The sequence below is a fragment of the Aquarana catesbeiana genome, linkage group LG02 (genome assembly GCF_042186555.1).
Source record: "Aquarana catesbeiana isolate 2022-GZ linkage group LG02, ASM4218655v1, whole genome shotgun sequence".
Taxonomy (NCBI): domain Eukaryota; kingdom Metazoa; phylum Chordata; class Amphibia; order Anura; family Ranidae; genus Aquarana; species Aquarana catesbeiana.
In genome coordinates, this window is record NC_133325.1 from 339171876 (window position 1) to 339190874 (window position 18999).

At 39.8% G+C, this 18999-nt stretch overlaps 1 protein-coding gene across 2 annotated transcripts in view; it reads left to right on the forward strand.

Annotated features, from left to right (window-relative positions):
* The window catches only part of EGFL6 (EGF like domain multiple 6), a 137433-nt gene that overhangs the window by 24043 nt on the left and 94391 nt on the right, over positions 1–18999 (forward strand). For both annotated transcript variants that reach the window (XM_073614862.1, XM_073614861.1), the window contains exons 2-3: positions 9752–9867; positions 17914–18006. In XM_073614862.1, the coding sequence (XP_073470963.1) occupies positions 9752–9867; positions 17914–18006 (209 nt within the window). The remainder of the gene's footprint in view (positions 1–9751; positions 9868–17913; positions 18007–18999) is intronic.

Consider the following 18999-nt stretch of genomic DNA (forward strand, 5'->3'; position numbering starts at 1 on the left):
GAGAATAATTTTAAGCATTACTTAACTGCAGCACAGAAAAATTGGACTTCCTGTCTCTTGGCAGGTAAAACAGCTCTTTTATATGTTTTTCATCTCCGTATTTAGCTGTTCCCTGGTTCAGCCATTTCCCTGAACATGATCAATACATATCTTTTTGCACTTAACAGTTTTTTTACAGAAATAGTGCTTTCAATGTGATATTTAACAGACAAAACATTTTATTGGTTTACAAACATTATAAGGAGTATAAAAAGCCATTAAAAGCATATGTTGCTCTTAAAGTGGCTTACAGACTGATATACCCACTACACTTGTGCAAACACATGGTTTAAAGGCAGTTAAGCCAGAAAGTAATTTAAACACTGGCATATGTTTAGATGTTAGAAGGAAACCTGGCCACCTGGCAAAAACCCTTGCAAACCAGGAAGAAAATACAATCTCTAGGCAGACAGTATCCCTAATGGGATTCAAGCCTAAGATACTGCACACAAGGCCATAGTGCTACCTGCCTAGATCCATCTCACAGACATTCACTAAAATATGACCAAATATTAAACCGCAGGATGCGTGATCTTTAGAGATAAATAAAGCAGACTAGTTTCTTTGCAGTGCTGAGACATTGGAGCAGGGGCGTAGATAAGGGGGGGTCAAACCCCCCTAGAGCATCCTGGAAAAATGCACAGACAGTGTCCCTGCTGTTTAGCTTCAGCATCAGCACAGTAGAAGCAATCAGAGTTTCAGAGTGCAGCAGCCAGCCCCCCTTCTATTGTGCCCCACCCCCTCAATTTAATAAGGGCCCCCCCCCCCCCCCGAAAAGCATGAAATTACTGCGAGGTCTCAGATGCTGGCATTTGATAGTGCACGGTTGAGGGAACTCCTAGACTCCTCCTCAAGGTATCATATAACACAGCCGAAGGGAGACTGGGGATGCAGCCTGGGGAGTTTCTTTTGGTGGGGGGTTAAAGAAAGGGGGTGGGTTTGCTTTTGGAGAACGGGGGAGTTTCTTGTAGAGAAGTTTACAGGGGGTGGTTAATGGCAGGGGTTTGCTTCTGGGAGGGAGTTTGATTGGATGAAGGGAGATTTTCTTCATAATTAGGAATCTTTGCTGGGCAAGAGGGTGTTGACTGTGGGAGATATTTTTGCTTTGGAGGGGTCGGTTTAGAGACAGGGGGGTTTAATTTTGGGGGGGATAGTTGAGGGAGGGAGATATTTTACCGTGGGAATCTTTGCTTGGGGAGGGAGGGTTCTTAGGAGGGAGAGGGGGATTTTTTTCCTTTAAAAGAGATGTTTTTTTTTTTAAATTATACTTACCCAGGTGGATGGAGCATTGATCCAATGTTGCATCTGTCCCCAGCTGCTTCTAAGACAAACAACGGAGCAATCAAAGACCACTGATCACTCAGTTCTCAGCCTTCAGTGAGCAAAGAGTGGTGACTGTCAGTCCCTGGCTCTAACCCCCCCTCTCCCAAGCTCACTGGAATGCCAAGCTGTGGAGGGGCAGAAGCGGCTGGCTAGCTGCTGGTCCGGGCATCTGAGTGAATCCTGACTTTAAACTTAGGATCTTTCCACAGCCTGGACCTGCTGACAGTGGGCTGTAGCTGTCTGTCGGCTAAAAATGGGACACAAAAGTGCAGAACGAACTGCACTCCCCTCCAGAAGAAGTGCAACCAAGCGGTATGCTGTCCCTTCAGAGTGTATGCACCGGTGACATCACGGCTGCTTTCCATGTGAATATCTCCTAAACACCACAACTTTAGGAGATATTCACTGTCCCTACAGGTAAGCCTTACTATAGGCGTATTTGTAGGTACAAGTTCAAAAGCTGGGTTTACTACAGTTTAAGACTGAATAAAAGCCAACCATATTGACCAGGTGCAAAGGACACCATCCTGTGGTAGGCAGTGCACAATATTTTTTTTTTCATCTCTTAAAACATTTCATATAATTTCTTAGGACACAGTTTTTTAAGGTTTAAATAAATCACTGAATTTACTGCCTACCACAATATGTTGCCCCTTGCACCTGCTCAACTTGCACAGTAAGGTTAGCTAAAATCCAGCCTTGGGTCTCATTCATACATCCTACATGACCATGGTGCAGCAAGTATACTGCAGATACCTGCACCCGGGATCTCAGATGTTTCAATATCTGCTTAGCCTGTACACCTGAGTGATGGGCTGAAAAGAGCCAAGGCTGTCTGCTGCTGTAAACATGTATCCACCTGTATCTGCACATCCAGTGGTTACCTGCAGGTAGGGATACATTTTTGCCCTTGGGTAAAATCTCTCTGCATCCAGAAATTTGTCCCTAACAGCAGGTAACCACTGTGACCCACGGCTTGTTAGTGTGTCGCTTAGGCTCAATTGATGTGGGGAGTAATGTAGACGATACCGAATGTGCTGCAGGAGTGCCAACAAGGGATGGAGCTCATCCCAGCTCTTGTAGTCACTAAAGGGAAGAGAGAAAAAAATCCCTGGTGCCGCACATCCACGGAGTTCTATGGTAATGTAGTAGTGATGGGAGAGACTACCTGAGCCTGGGTTCCCGCCAGGCCACACCCCAACGTGTTTTGCTTTGTCCCCCGGAGCTTAAACATGGGGACCACTGAATGTGCAGATACATGTTAACAGCAGTGGCTTTTTTCAGCCCATCACTCAGGTGAACAGGCTGAGCAGCTGACAAAAATTGGAACATCTGGGATCCTGGCTGTAGGTATTCATGGTATATTTGCCATTCCATGGCCATTTAGAACATATGAATGAGATCTAAATCCTGGTTCACACGGTAAGTTTTTTTAGTTCAACCCAGCGGGCTGAACAAAAAAAAACTAGGGAGCTTAGGAGGAGCTCGCTGTACTAATGAGTACACTACCTCACCACAACTGCGTGGATTGCGTTCTATTCAGTTGAATGGGGATAATTTTTTCTGCTGCATTGCAAAGCCTCATGGCCCCACTCTGCTGTCACATGTTTTTACTGTTCCTCCTCAACATTAAAGTGTAAATGATGCCTTAAAGTTAGAAAGACCAGAACCCCCCCCCAAGAAAAAAAATATATACGGCCCTGAATTGGAAGTAGGAATAGTAATTTTTTTGTTGTAACAAAGATAAAATCTGCTTCGCTATCCGACCATCCCTCTGATGATTTTGGCGCATGCCAAGGAATCGTTACATATTCCTGTCAATTTTATTCCACGATTCCTTGAGAGATCTGTTTCACATTTCATCTATAAAACCACCTGTACACTGTTAAAATCCTTTCACCAATTCATCCAATTGGCATTTCAACATGTGCCTCTAATTGTCTGAAAAGGAGAACTTTACCATTATATTCAAAGTACAAAAAATGAGAAATCTTTTTGATTCTTATCTTTTACAGTGCTAAAATTTTGTTCTGGCATTAACTAAGCTAAAGTATAATGCCGCGTACACACGAGCGGACTCTTCAACCGGACTGGTCCGCCGGACTGAGTCCGGCTCGACAATTCGACCGTGTGTGGGCTTCATCGGACCTGCAGCTGACTTTTTTGGTCGAAAATCTGCCAGACTTTAGATTTGGAACATGTTTCACATCTTTATGTCGGAACTCCGCCGGACCCAGTTCCTATTGAAAAGTCCGCTCGTCTGTACGCTAGTCTGACGGACAAAAATCAACGCTAGGGCAGCTATTGGCTACTGGCTATCAACTTCCTTATTTTCGTCCGGTCGTACGTCATCACTTATGAATCCGTCGGACATTGGTGTGATCGTGTGTAGGCAAGTCCGTTAGTTGGGAAAGTCCCTTGGAAGTCCGCCGAAAGTCCATCAGATAGTCCATCGGACCAGTACGGTCGAAAAGCCCGCTCGTGTGTACGCGGCATGAGAGTATATTTCTTGTAAGAATAAGTAATAATATTTAGAAACTTGGACTACAGGAAAAGAAATATAATTTTTCATGATCAGGTAAAATCAGGCATATTGTATAAAGGTAGGTCAAGTAGCATATTACAGTAAACAAGCATGTCTCTTAGTCCATCAGTTTTATGGCAATGTCCTATATAGAGCTGGTATGTGGTAACATGTGGGACTGCTGAGCTGTGGGACAGGTTTTAGTTAAATGTTTGTGGCGTGGTTCAGGTTTGGGAGACCCTTTAGGACTTGCCCACATTCCTGTGCGATTTGAGTACACCGAGTTTTCAGTCAATTCATTTGAATGGGCTATATATGCACTGCACCACACCAAAAGTAGTACATGCACTACTTTAAAAAATGCACTGCAACCAGATCGCCTGGTTCTTCTGTACCAGGCAATTTGGTGCAGGCAGGCACACTGCACTTGTGACCTGTATTTGGGGTGTCATTAGCTGTACATTGACACCCACTGCAGATCGCAAGTGTAGTGCATTTTGAACATGCTGGAAATGCATACGAAACAAGGATTTCCCGCATGGTGCTCTGGAGTGAACAGGCCCTTAATGCAGAATATATAGAGAAGTTTAGGGTTGATTTAATAAAACTAGAGAGTGCAAAATCTGGTGCAGCTGTGCTTAGTAGCCAATCAGCTTCTATCTTGAGCTTGTTCAATTAAGCTTTGACAATAAACCTGGATGCTGATTGGTTTCTAGGCAGAGCTGCACCAGATTTTGCACTCTCCAGTTTTAGTAAATCAACCCCGTTGCGTTCAGATGGCAGACTTTAAATAGTTTGGTAGTTGTGCTTCCTGGCCGAGTGACAACACAGATCGTATAGCGAATCTGTAACTCAGTAGCTCAGGCTCAACTGGTATTGGCGGTAGATCATGGAAGTCAGCAGAGCTATATCTCATTCACTAAGCTCTGGGGCAAATTTACTTGTTGCCTTTAGCAAATCAGCCCCAATGTGTATCATAACCAACTGAAATGTTTTTGCCAAAAAATACTGTTTTTACATGTTTTCATCTTTTTACATCTCCTCCAGCTTCTTTCAGCCACTTTATGTCTGCATGCATTCACTCCAGCATTGCCTGTATATCATTGTTCAGAACTGACTTCAGAATAGCAATGGACTATGTCTGAGCAATGAGTATCAGCACAACCACTTGTGATCCCCACCAAGGGTGCATGTTATGGGGTGACTGACAACGCAGGAGCATAACTGGGAGACAGCTGTCACCCCATAACAGGAAGTTCCTGAACAAAGGCCTTCCTGGCAGGATCGCCAGGTGTTTTTTCAATGAAGGCTGCAAATTTGAAAGAACTGAAAGCAATTTATGAAATGACATTAACATGCTAAGCTGTATAACAGAGTTTAGTGGTTATCTTTTATCTAATTTAAATAAAGCAACATTAATTTACGATTGAGTGTACTGTCTGTTTTAGAGGTGTGCTTTAATAAAGAGCCCATTTTCTCTATACCCCTCTGCCGTAGAATTTCTGTGGCAGTCCTGGTCAGCACCTTGTTTGTGTATGACACAATTTTAGAGTAATAGACAATTATAACATTGTTTATAAAAGTGTTGATTATTCAGTATTCTAGGGCACTTGATGTGTGTTTGGACCTTTTATTTGTCTGTCTGTTGCTAGTATAATTATTATTATTATACAGGATTTATATAGCGCCAACAGTTTGTGCAGCGCTTTACAACATGAGGGCAGACAGTACAGTTACAATACAATTCAATACAGGAGGGATCAGAGGGCCCTGCTCCTTAGAGCTTACAATCTAGAAGGGAGGGACATTTTTTTTACAGATCATGTAACTCTAGAAGCAACTTTCTTTATATGATGAATACATATGTAAAAGTAAAAAGTATATATATTGCTCTCACAGCAAAAAAGCAATAATTTCTGATCTTGCTGACAGTCACCACACCACAATACATTGTTATCACAAATTTCACATGCTACTATTAGGATCAACTGTCATATGTAGTTTTCATATGCAAAGAGATATTTGCCAGGCTTGCCATTATTATTGTTTAAGTTTACAACATTTTTTTTTAGTATCTAGAATCATAGCTGTTTCATAGCATGTTTATAATTTTTCTTACAATAAAAGCAATCCAATTTATAATCATAAGTTATCAGTTAGATACTCTGCGGTAAAAGATTTTAATAGGTATGGCCAATCACATTAAATGAAATGTATTCTTAATTTATATATATATTATATATTAATCAGTAATGGTTATCTGTTACCAATTTTTGGTACGTTGTTGATTCTTTGTTTTTTCTTATGTTGCAAATGATCATCTTTGTTCATTTTTTTCGCATGCAAGAAGGGTCATTGTAATGACAGTTTAAGCTGAAGTGTACTGTATGTATATAACACCTTCCCTTGTCACATCCCCAGATCACCATGCAAGTAAAAATTTTCAAGCCAATGATTTGATTTCTAATGGGGCGTACACACGGTCGGACTTTTCAGCTACAAAAGTCTGACAGCCTGTCCGACAGACTTTCGACGGACTTTCGACGGACTTGCGGCGGACTTTCTAACGAACAGACTTGCCTACACACGATCACACAAAAGTCCGTCGAATTCTTACGTGATGACGTACACCGGACTAAAATAAGGAAGTTGATAGCCAGTAGCCAATAGCTGCCCTAGCGTGGGTTTTTGTCCGTCAGACTAGCATACAGACGAGCGGATTTTTCGACCGGACTCGAGTCCGTCGGAAAGATTTGAAGCATGTTTCAAATCTAAAGTCTGTCGGATTTGAGGCTGAAAAAGTCAGTTGAAAGTCCGGAGAAGCCCACACACGATCGGATTACCAGCCAGCTTTAGTCCGTCAGCGTCCGTTGGACTTTTGTAGACGAAAAGTCCGACCGTGTGTACGCGGCATAAGTCATTTCTCTTTTGAGACCCAGTGACATAATCACTGGGTTTTCTGTTGTGCCTAGTATACACGATGAGAAAATTGGATGAAAAATGTTGCTTTCTAAACAATCGTACGATAATCTGATTGTTAGTACACGAAAGCCAATCATGACAGTTCATGCAAAATTATCTGAAGGGAAGAGCACGAAAAGTTTTCTCATATACCAGAACGAACGATTTTTGTTCAATCAGTACAGTATTCATCTGCAAAAAATTGGAAGACTAAGACCACACATTGAACTTTCAGAAATGAAATAATACATTACAATACACTTCCAAAGCTGTATTCTGTCTTATGAGAACTTTTGTATCTTTAGTAAACTCTGCATTTTCGATATGAGACTAGCATGCAAAAAAAACAAAAACAAAAAAAAAGGATGATCATTCATGCAATATTCTTATCATGTGTAAGAGGTTTTAGTCTTTGCTCCATAGTAAGATCGAGGGGCCAGCAACGCTCTGTAAACGTTAACAGCCAGGAGTCTGTTTACACTTCTTCAGCCAACTCTGCCTAAGATAAATCTTGACTCCATGTAGGATATTGGAATTGGGCTGTAACCCAATAGATTTCATATTCAGTAAGAGAATTTAAACAAAACATTTGGTAAAATGATGGAACAAAGCTAAGTCTTATTTACTAAATGCACTCACCTTAAAGCGTGTCAAACAAAAAAACCCAAAAAAATATTTTTATATATATATATATATATATATATATATATATATATATATATATATAGATAGATATAGATATATCTATATATAGATATAGATATATAGATATATCTATATCTATATATATATATATATATATATATCTATCTCTATAGATATATATATATATCTATATATCTATAGATATATAGATATATATATATATCTATATAGATAAATATATATATCTATATAGATATATATAGATATATATCTATATAGATATATATATATATAGCTTTGGATATAGTGGGAAACACTGAAACACTTGTTAGAGAAATTGACTCACTTCCTTCCCTACTTACAATGGTTTTACCAGATAGAAGCGAAGGAAAACATGCAATATAGGTAGAGAAGGAATCAAAATTTGACGGGTTCTAGCCTTCACCTAATCTACTAAAAAAAATCATTTTTATTTCTGTCTGCATTGCTTTGACAGGTTTTCCCTTACTTCCTGTCCTGAAAGATTTACCTGAACTAACAAATTGAAGCCAAACTCCAGCTCACACTGCAGTTGCACAAGTAGTTACAGCAACAGTTTTTTTCTTTTGGGATAAAGGCTTTACATAAATAAATGTTTAAATGACAACATTTTTTATTTTTTTTATTGCATCTTAGTCTTTTTGACACCAGATCTCATATTTAAGAGGTCCTGTCATGCTTTTTTTCTATTAGAAGGGATGTTTACATTCCTTGTCATAGGAATGTTTACATTCCTTGTAATAGGAATAAAAGTAACACATTTAAAAAAAAAAAAAAAAAACAGTGTAAAAATAAAAAATAAAAGGTAAAATAAATAGTGCTTGTATGCGTGCAGAAGCGAACGCATATGTGAGTAGCGCCCCCATATGAAAACGGTGTTCAAACCACACGTGAGGTATCGCCTCGATCAGTAGAGCAAGAGCAATAATTCTAGCCCAAGACCTCCTCTGTAACTCAAATCATGCAACCTGTAGAATTTTTTAAACGTCGCCTATGGAGATTTTTAAGGGTAAAAGTTTGTCACCATTCCACAAGCGGGCCTAATTTTGAAGCGTGACATGTTGAGTATCAATTTACTCAGCGTGACATTTGTCTTTCAAAATATTAAAAAAATTAGGCTAACTTTACTGTTGTTTTATTTTTTAATTAAAAAAAGTGCATTTTTTCCAAAAAAAGTGCTCTTGGAAGACCGCTGCACAAATACGGTGTGACAGAAAGTATTGCAATGGCCGCCATTTTATTCTCTAATGTGTTGGGAAAAAAAATTTATAATGTTTGGGGGTTCTAAGTAATTTTCTAGCAAAAAAAATGCTTTTAACTTGTAAACAACAAATCTCAAAAAGAGGCTCGGTCCTTAAGTGGTTAACGTACATATATTCATTGCATGTATAGTTGTGTTTGTGTGAATATTACTGGGGAGGGGGTCCGTAGCTTTCATCTGATTCTTAAAGGGGTCTGTGACTCAGAAAAGGTTAAGAACCACTGCTTTACAGCAGTAAAAACCTGACAGTGGTTCTAATCCTCCTCCACTCTATGCAATAAAAAGCAAAAACGATTTAGCTGGACATACGCATTACCTTATTCCAGCTCTGAGCAGAGTTGTCCTATAACCTGCTCTAGGCATGTCAAGACCAATTGCTGGATGATTTCTGTAGTTATAGGAAATACCCAGATATGCGTAAAATAGTGAATAGAAATAGTGATATCTGTAAAATTTAGAAACAATTTAAATACATCCAGCTAAACTAACATTTCAGCCTAAACTGCTCATGAAAGATAAGACTTAAACTATGTTTAGCCAAGATTTTGATTTCCTAGCAATCTTTCACTTGTAGTCCCTGTACTCACACAAAAGTGACAGTGTACTCAACTGGACATAAAGAAATGAGATCCTTCAAGGTTTAACTTTACCTAGAACCGCACAGGAAACATAGAGTAGACTTTTTGATGTGATTGAATGTCATGAATGAAAAATGTATTAAAATTAGATTTACACAAGAATAGTTTGTTCTCGCAAAACACACATATATATTACAGGTCATAGATTTCAACACTAATTTAAAAAATGAGGGGTTTCCTGCTCACTGTGGAGAGAGCCACTAGCTTTTTTCCCTAAAAAGCAGATATTGAATTTGCATTTTGGCTATTAGTGACCTGCTGCCCTTTGAAAATGTTTAAATAAAATATTCATATTTTTTATTTATAATTGTATGAATGCAGCTCAAGAGGACGCAGGCAACTTGTATCATCTGCACAAACAGCTGGTTTATGTCGATATGGAACCAAAACTGAATGCTGCTATGGATGGAAGCGAAACAGCAAACGGCAATGTGAAGGTAGGCTTCATGCTCAAACCTTTCTCCTTTGTGTACTTCCAGTTATAGATCTAACAGTAAGTATAACAATCCAATCACCTAGAAAGATATTGTAAAAGTAATATACACGACCTGCCAGAAATCATTACAAAAAAAAGTTAGGGCACCAAGCAGTAACAAACAATAAAACATCTTTGGTCACTTAAATTGTATACAATATGTAGTCAAAAGGAAGGGAAGGATTAGCACCCTTGTCAATTTTTTTTATTGTTATTTTTTCCCGCTAGGCAGATTTCCCATTTTTATTTGAGCTGGTGTCTGTTGTCACCAGGACAGACAGAAATGGTAAATCCAAAATTGGTCACCAGAGCTGAGGTGAGGGTAAATCTTCCAATAGGTCCATAAATACAAAAAGTCCAGTGCACTTCATACAGCAATTAGACTATAATTATAGAAAGGTACTGTGGTGAAATGGCAGATAGTGCCACCAAACATGAGCCCTAATCCAATATATAACCATTGACCTGCTGCTTGAAGAAGAGGTCCTTTGTAGCCTCCAAATGTTAATTTTTGCTGGTGACAAAAAAGTGTTCTGTCTTTTTATTTGAACACGATGTGATAGTGATATCTTGGATTAGAGATCTTCCAAGGGGGACACCTGCTCTGGTGAAAACCTGTAATGCAGCAAACACACGATCGTAATTTCAGCCCACAAAACACAGATGAGAGTCTTTCGTCGGAAAATGCGACCGTGTGTATGCTCCATCGGACTTTTGCTGGCCGAATTCCAGCCAGCAAAAGATTGGGAGCATGTTCTCAATTTTTCGGTCGGGAAAAGTTCCTATCAGAAAATGCGATCGTCTGTGGCAATTCCGACATGCAAAATTCCTACGCATGCTCGGAAACAATTCGACGCATGCTCGGAAGCATTGAACTTAATTTTCTCGGCTCGTCGTACTGATGTACGACAACGACGGTCGTAAGTTCAGCAAACTTTTGCGTGACCGTGTGTATGCAAGGCAAACTTGAGCAGAATCCCATCGGAAAAGCCGTCATATCTTTTTCCGACGAGAAGTCCGATCGTGTGTACGCGGCATAAGAGTTCAATTCAACTAATTTTGAAGAAAATGAAAGTGGTTCTAAAGCCTTACAGTGTTACTAAACCCAGTAAAATGAAAATATTTACCCCCCCCCCCCCAGTGCCCACAGCTTATACATTTTCTTTTTGCATTAAAATACTGCCACTATATACCTTTTTTGCTGATCTGTATACCATGGTCACATGATAAACTGCAGGGTCTGTCCAGTGCTGAGAGTTCAGGTAGGAGGAGATTTCCACTATAGCCTGTGTCCATGTGCTGTTATGAGAGGCGGATCCGGCATGAATTAAGATGTGACATCCCACTCACTGTGTTATTTTTTACTTACTGGGCATGGAGGAGGAGGGATGGACTGGGCTGTCATTTAGGATCTGTATACACACCCACATGTGTGATGTCAATAGCATGTGACCTGGCTAGCTCAGCTCAAGACAGAAAATGTTCTCTCCAGCAAACTGAGCATGTGCAGGAGAACTACCCTTACTGTGTATTATCTGGCCTTGCCAAGAGAGACCCTGCAGGAGGGGAAGGATCTGTGCATACAGGATAAATTAGACTTTTTACACAATACAGAGGATTAACCCCTTAAGTTCCACAGTGAGTATAACAAGAATGCTATTCTGCATATACAGACAGATTTTACTGATGTGGGTTTAGTAACACTTTAAGGTTTTTCACCTTAGTGCATTCTATGCATTAAGGTGAAAAACTTTCTGTGCTGCAGCTCCCCCCACCCCTCCAACAAAAGAAATCATATTTATCCAGTCACGCTAAGGATTCATGTACACTAGCAGCTCCTAAACTTGAGTTTAGGAGCTTTTGGCTTATTTTTGCCAAAGTTCTTAAACTGAACTCCATAAAACCCTTTGTGTCAATGTACACATAGGCTTTTAGCAGAGTTTAGGAGATGCTGCAGTTAGGTGAGGTTCCACCTCCCTCAACCTCCCTCTCCTGAACGTGGAAGAACGTTTTCACCGAGGGAAAATGCAAAATGCAGCAAAACCATAGCAAAGTTTTGCGTTTTTCCACGGTATATGGATGGTATATGACGGTAAAGTGTACATGAAGCCTAACAGTGTTGATGGACAAATCCCACCTGCTAAACAGTGTCTGCATCTGATTGTATGCAGGGCTGCTTCTCAGACAATTTTCTGTTAGGCTCCTTCAACAAAGGTTGATTGAATAATTGACCTTTGTAGAGCAGAGTGGTGCAGTCAGGGTCAAACAATGCTTCAATTTCTTCCATGCTAGCAGGAATCTGACATAATTGGAGCAGTGTGTGGCCAGCTTAAAGAAATAGGAACGTGTGTTATAAGTTGTCTAAGGATCCACCTGTTGGTTCAGAAGGAGTATATAAAATAGTTAGACCCCATTCACACTGTTTTGTATAGTGTTTACCTATGCCTGACTATTATTATTATTATACAGGATTTATATAGCGCCAACAGTTTACGCATCGCTTTACAATATAAAATATATATATAAATATAAAAATTATTGTTATAATACAATAAAATACAAGAGGATTAAGAGGGCCCTGCTCAGAAGAGCTTACAATCTAATAGGGTGGGGCAGATGGTACAAAAGATTGTAACTTTGGGGAATGAGCTGATGGAAGTGGTAGAAGATTAGTTGGAGACCTGATAGGCTTTCCTGAAGAGATGAGTTTTCAGGGATCGCCTGAAGGTAGCAAGAGTAGGGGATAGCCAGGCCCGTGGAGGTAGCGAGTTCCAGAGGATGGGAGAGGCTCTGGAGAAATCCTGGAGACGAGCATGAGAGGAGGAGATGAGAGAGCTTGAGACTAGGAGGTCTTGAGAAGAGCGGAGAGGACAATTTGGGTGATATTTGGATATTTTACTACTCTGAATGTGCAGAATTCCATTGTTTGTAATTGTGCCTGTTCACATTTGAGCACTCAGTTGCTTGTACGTTTGACGCCCCATACGTTCAGAGAAGTACAAGAACTATTTTTTTTTTTTTTTTTGCATAATCAGGCGTTTTTGGCCTCATAGACTTTAATGGTAGGGTCTGTAAATGCATGACAAACATGGTTTTGCATGTTTTTGAAGAACTCTTTTCCCTCGCTAGAAGAACTCCCCTCCTGTTACCCAGCCTGGGAAACAAATGCCTGAAAGTTTGATAAATGCCCAAAAATGCTTGCATAAAGCTTGTGAAAGGCTTGCAATACGTTTTAAAAACGCTTCAAAATCACCAGGAATATGCTCTGTTTAGGTGTGAATGCAGGCTAATATGCAATTTTTTTTTTTTTTTTGTCCCAATGATAATAAACAAAATTTCTACAAAATAACTATACATTCTATTTAAAGGAAAAACAGTTATGGACACAAACTTCACTTTTGTCCTTTGCTGTTTTAAATTGGCCCCGGAGTCTATACATAAATAAGTGCATTCAATAACAGGAACAGGGATATGATTACCATACTGTTGATTCTGACCTGTCCCTATGTGGCCTGGAAACACTCACTTTTCTCCAGAGGATGTAATTTAATCCCGCTACTAGATCAACAGTGTTTAAAATGTCTTTTAATGATGGGATTTGATAACAAAAGGATTTCTATTCGTTTTACCTATCAGTGCATTTACTGTAATTCCACATATCTAATTTCAGACGGTCCATGTATTTCTGATTAGTCTGCGATAGTTTGACTATTAGCAAAATATTATTCCAAGGTACTCAGCTATAAAGCTAATCCTATAAACATATAGCTTTACAGTCAATTAAGACTTTATTAAAGCACTGCTAACATATACTGTATGTTCATGTTTCTAAATGTTAGTAGAAACTAGATACACATCTCTACATGACCTTTATTATACATGACATTTTTTTATGGTGATAGCTGGAATTATAACCTTAAATTGGTATTTAAACCAAAAACAAAAATGAAATATATTGTAGCTAAGCAATTCACATTTGTGTTTTTTTTTATGGCTTTTTTTCCTTTATTTTTGACCTGGTGATTTGACCAGCAAGTCAGTTATTTTGCAACTTCCTTTAGCAGGCTATGCTGTTCAGGAAAGGTGTCAGTTAGAGAGTTAGAGGGTTGGAACAAACCATTTACAATTATGAGTTGCTTACAATGGTCAGATTTTTTAAATTTATATAAAAAACTTTATCCCAAAAGGTAAATAAAACTTGCTGTAAGTACTTGAAAGTGTGTTGGGGTTTATATTTTATACATATTTGTTTTTTGGGTTTAATACTGCTTTAAACATTACAAAATATGAGTGCTGCTGGTATACAGTGCGTTGAAAAAGTATTTATACCCCTTGAAATGTTCCACGTTTTGTCATGTTACAACCAAAAATGTAAATGTATTTTATTGGGATTGTATGTGATAGACCAACACAAAGTGGCACATGATTGTGAAGTGGAAGGAAAATGATAAATGGTTTTCAAAATTTTTTACAAATAAATATGTGAAAAGTGTGGTGTGCATTTTATTCAGCTCGCTTTACTCTGATACCCCCAACTAAAATCTAGTGGAACCAATTGCCTTCAGAAGTCACCTAATTAGTAAAGAGAGTCCACCTGTGTGTAATTTAATCTCAGTATAAATACAGTTGTTCTGTAAAGCCCTCAGAGGTTTGTTAGAGAATCTTAGTGAACAAACAGCATAATGAAGGCCAAGGAACACACAAAACAGGTCAGGGATAAAGTTGTGGAGAAGTATAAAGCAGGGTTAGGTTATAAAAAAAAATCCCGAGCTTAGAACATCTCAAGGACCACTGTTCAATCCATCATCCGAAAATGTAGAGTATGGCACAACTGCAAACCTACCAAGACATGGCCGTCCACCTAAACTGACAGGCCGGGCAAGGAGAGCATTAATCATAGAAGCAGCCAAGAGGCCCATGGTAACTCTGGAGGAGAAAGAAAGCCATAAGAAATCCGTTTGCAGTTTGTGAGAAGCCATGTGGGGGACACAGCAAACATGTGGAAGAAGGTGCTCTGGTCAGATAAGCCCAAAATTCGGACTTTTTGGCCTAAACGCAAAATGCTATGTGTGGCAGAAAACTAACACTGCACATCACCCTGAACACACCATCCCCACAGTGAAACATGGTGGTGGCAACATCATGTTGTGGGGATGCTTTTCTTCAGCATAGACAGGGAAGCTATTCAGAATAGATGGGAAGATGGATGGAGCCAAATACAGGGCAATCATATAAGAAAAACCGTTATGCCGCCTACACATGATCGGAATTTCGGCCCGCAAAAGACCAATGAGAGTTTTTCGTAGGACAATGTGACTGTGTGTATGCTCCATTGGACTTTTGCTGGCAGAATTCCAGCCAGCAAAAGATTGAGAGCTTGTTCTCAATTTTTCGGTCGGAAAAAGTTCCTATCCGAAAATGCGATCGCCTGTGGCCATTCCGACGCCCAAAATTCCTACGCATGCTCGGAAACAATTCGGCGCATGCTCGGAAGCACTGAACTTCATTTTCTTGGCTCGTCGTAGTGTTGTACATCACGGCGTTCTTAACGGTCATAATTTCAGCAAACTTTTACGTGACTGTGTGTATGCAAGGCAAGCTTAAGCGGAATCCCGTCGGAAAAGCCATCATATCTTTTTCCGACGAGAAGTCCGATCGTGTGTACGTGGCATTAGAGTCTGCAAAAGACTTGAGCCAGGGGTGGGGGTTCATCTTCCAGCAGGACAATGACCCTAAACATACAGCCAGAGCTACAATGGAATGGTTTAGATCAAAGCATATTCATGTGTTAGAATGGCCCAGTCAAAGTCCAGACCTAAATCCAATAGAGAATCTGTGGCAAGACTTGAAAATTGCTGTTCGCAGACGCTCTCCATCCAATCTGACAGGGTTTGAGCTATTTTGCAAAGAAGAACCAAAAAAGACTTGCAGCTGCAATTGCAGTGAAAGATGGTTCTACAAAGTATTAACTCAGGGGGGCTCAATAAAAATGCACGCCACACTTTTCACATATTTATTTGTAAAAAAATTTGAAAATCATTTATCATTTTTCTTCACAATTATGTGCCACTTTGTGTTGGTCTATCACAAAAAATCTCAATAAAATACATTTACGTTTTTGGTTGTAACATGGCAAAATGTGGAAAATTTCAAGGGGTATGAATACTTTTTCAAGGCACTGTAACCATAAATATACCATTCTTTAGCATAATATTAAAACTGAAGTGTAGCCATAAAAAAACACTCTACAGTTTAGTGAATTATATTACCAGTAATGAAGGATCCAAGAGAAATCTTAACTGTAGTGAAGCCAGTCCCTACAGTAAAGGGCTGTTGGGTTTCTAAACAAATCAAAAGGCCAACGCACTGCAAAAGAAGAGGTAATATAATCACCTCTCTGGCAAACCATGACTTCTACCTCTCCTCCGTTGCAGTGCTGCAGCTGTCTACGGTCTCTTCAGCTTTCATGCTCATGTAGTTCAGTATGCTTGCGTCTCACAATGCATGCTGGTTCTTTCCATATGCACTAGACTTGACCAAAAGAGCACAATTATTGGGACACCTTCCTTTACACGCTCATGAACTTTAATGGCATCCCAGTCTTAGTCCGTAGGGTTCAATATTGAGTTTGCCCACCCATTGCAACTATAACAGCTTCAACTCTTCTGGGAAAGCTGTCTACAAGGTTTGGGAGTGTGTCTATGGGAATGTTTTGACCAATCTTCCAGAAGCAGATTGTGAGGTCAGGCACTGATGTTGGATGAGAAGGCCTGGCTTGCAGTCTCTGCTCTAATTCATCGTAAAGGTGTTCTATCGGGTTGAGGTCAGGACTCTCTGCAGGCCAGTCAAGTTCCTTCACCCCAAACTCACTCATCCATGTCTTTATGGACCTTGCTTTGTGCACTGGTCCAATCATTTGGTGGAGGGGGGATTATGGTGTGGGGTTATTTTTCAGGGGTTGGGCTTGGCTCCTTAGTTCCAGTGAAGGGAACTATTAAGGCGTCAGCATACCAAGAGATTTTGGACAATTTCATGCTCCCAACTTTGTGGGAACAGTTTAGAGATGGCCCCTTCCTGTTCCAACATGACTGCGCACCAGTGCACAAAGCAAGGTCCATAAAGTTATTGATGAGCGAGTTTTGGGTGGAGGAACTTGACTGGCCTGCACAGAGTCCTGACCTCAACCCAATAGAACATCTTTGGGATGAATTAGAGTGGAGACTGCGAGCCAGGCCTTCTCTTCCAACATCAGTGCCTGACCTCACAAACTCGCTTCTGTAAGAATGGACAAACATTCCATAGACACACTCCTAAACCTTGTGGACAGCCTTCCCAGAAGAATTGAAGCTGTAATAGCTGCAAAGGGTGGGCCAACTCAATATTGAACCCTACGGACTAAGACTGGAATGCCATTAAAGTTCATGTGCGTGTAAGGGCCCAATGCTTTTGGTAATATAGTTTATGTCACTGGAGAAATTAGAAGGTCAGACTCCCTATTAAAGCTGGGAATCGTATCAGTAAGATTTTTTTTTTTTTTTAACCTCTCAATCATTCCCTCTGAGAGGTTACTGGTGCAGCCATAGACATGAGATCATCACTCTATGGTCATCATTTTTTCTATTTTTATATCACTGCATCATCCATTTTCTCTGAATCCCTATCTATTTCATCCTCTTTTTTTTCAAGAGAATAGTATTTCAATTGAAGGCGTAAGTGTTGTTAGCTTCAGATGGGCGTATGTTGATAGCAGAACATTCAAATCAGCTTGAAATTCTTCTGAGAGCATTCAGAATTTATTAACAGGTATAGATGGTTGACCTCCATCTGCCCTATATTTAAACTTCTTTAACTGTTTTTTGCATTCCTTTAGATTAGTGATAATAGTGCAAACCTGTCTAATAAAGACAAAACCCGTCAATATAGACCTGTAGTGAAATGTTCAAAATGATCATTTATATAGCCAGCGCTATGATTGTTACTTATTGATACATTTTGTTCCATTCCTTAGCTGTTTGTGAAGAAGGCTGTAAGCATGGTGAATGTGTTGGACCAAACAAATGCAAATGTTTTCCTGGATTTACTGGAAGAAGCTGCAGTCAAGGTATGTACTAAATATGGATAAACCCTTTCTGTATCTACAGTAATATAAACAAAGCAGGGATTGGTTTGGTTCCACGCTATAGGATTGCAGTAACAGTAGTACTGGTCTGTTTGGGAATTTGGGAATTTTTAGTCATCACTTTTCCTTGCTTTGCTTCAAATAAATGTACATTTTTAATCAATATATGAAATGTGATCCAGTATTGTCTAATCCTGTTTCAGCCACATAATTAGATCCCAGTCCAATTGCAAATTAATGTATTATTTTTCTAATGTACATTAGAAAGAGGAAGCAAACATCGGTTTGTTTGGGCAAATCTGTAACTACAATTAAAAATATTGTAAACTAAATTTTGAACCAAAGGGACACAGAGCTTTATTAAAGCGGAATTCCGCCTAATTTATTTTTTTTAAAAGTCAGCAGCTACAAATACTGCAGCTGCTGAATTTTAAAATATGGACACTTACCTGTCCAGGGCGCCCACGATGTAGGCATCTGAAGCCGACCCTCGGCTCACGGATGGAGTCGCTGCCATCTTCGGTAAGGGAATCAGGAAGTGAAATCTTGTGGCTTCACTTCCAGGTTTCTTTCTGCTAATGCGCGACTCGCGCTGTGAGATCCCACTGGTCCCTGCTGTGTCCCAGAAGGCAGAGAAGGCACCGAAAGTGGTGTAGATACCCACGGGGGGCTTGGCTATCTATGCCCGGAAGTAGGAGCAAAATACCTGTATAAGACTGGTATCTGCTCCCCTCTCCCCCCTGAAAGGTGCCAGATGTGAAACTAGAGGGGGGAGGATTCCGAAAAGTGGAAGTTCCATTTTTGGGTGGAACTCCTCTTTAAATTGGAAGGAACCTCTCAGTAAAGAAATTAGTGCACTGCTATTGCTATCCTCTCTGAAAATGACTGGTGACATGCTGGTCTAATGGATTCAGTACTGAGTCAGAACAAGTATTCAGATCTAGAGCTCTGAATTCACTTTCTACGTGTTGATTC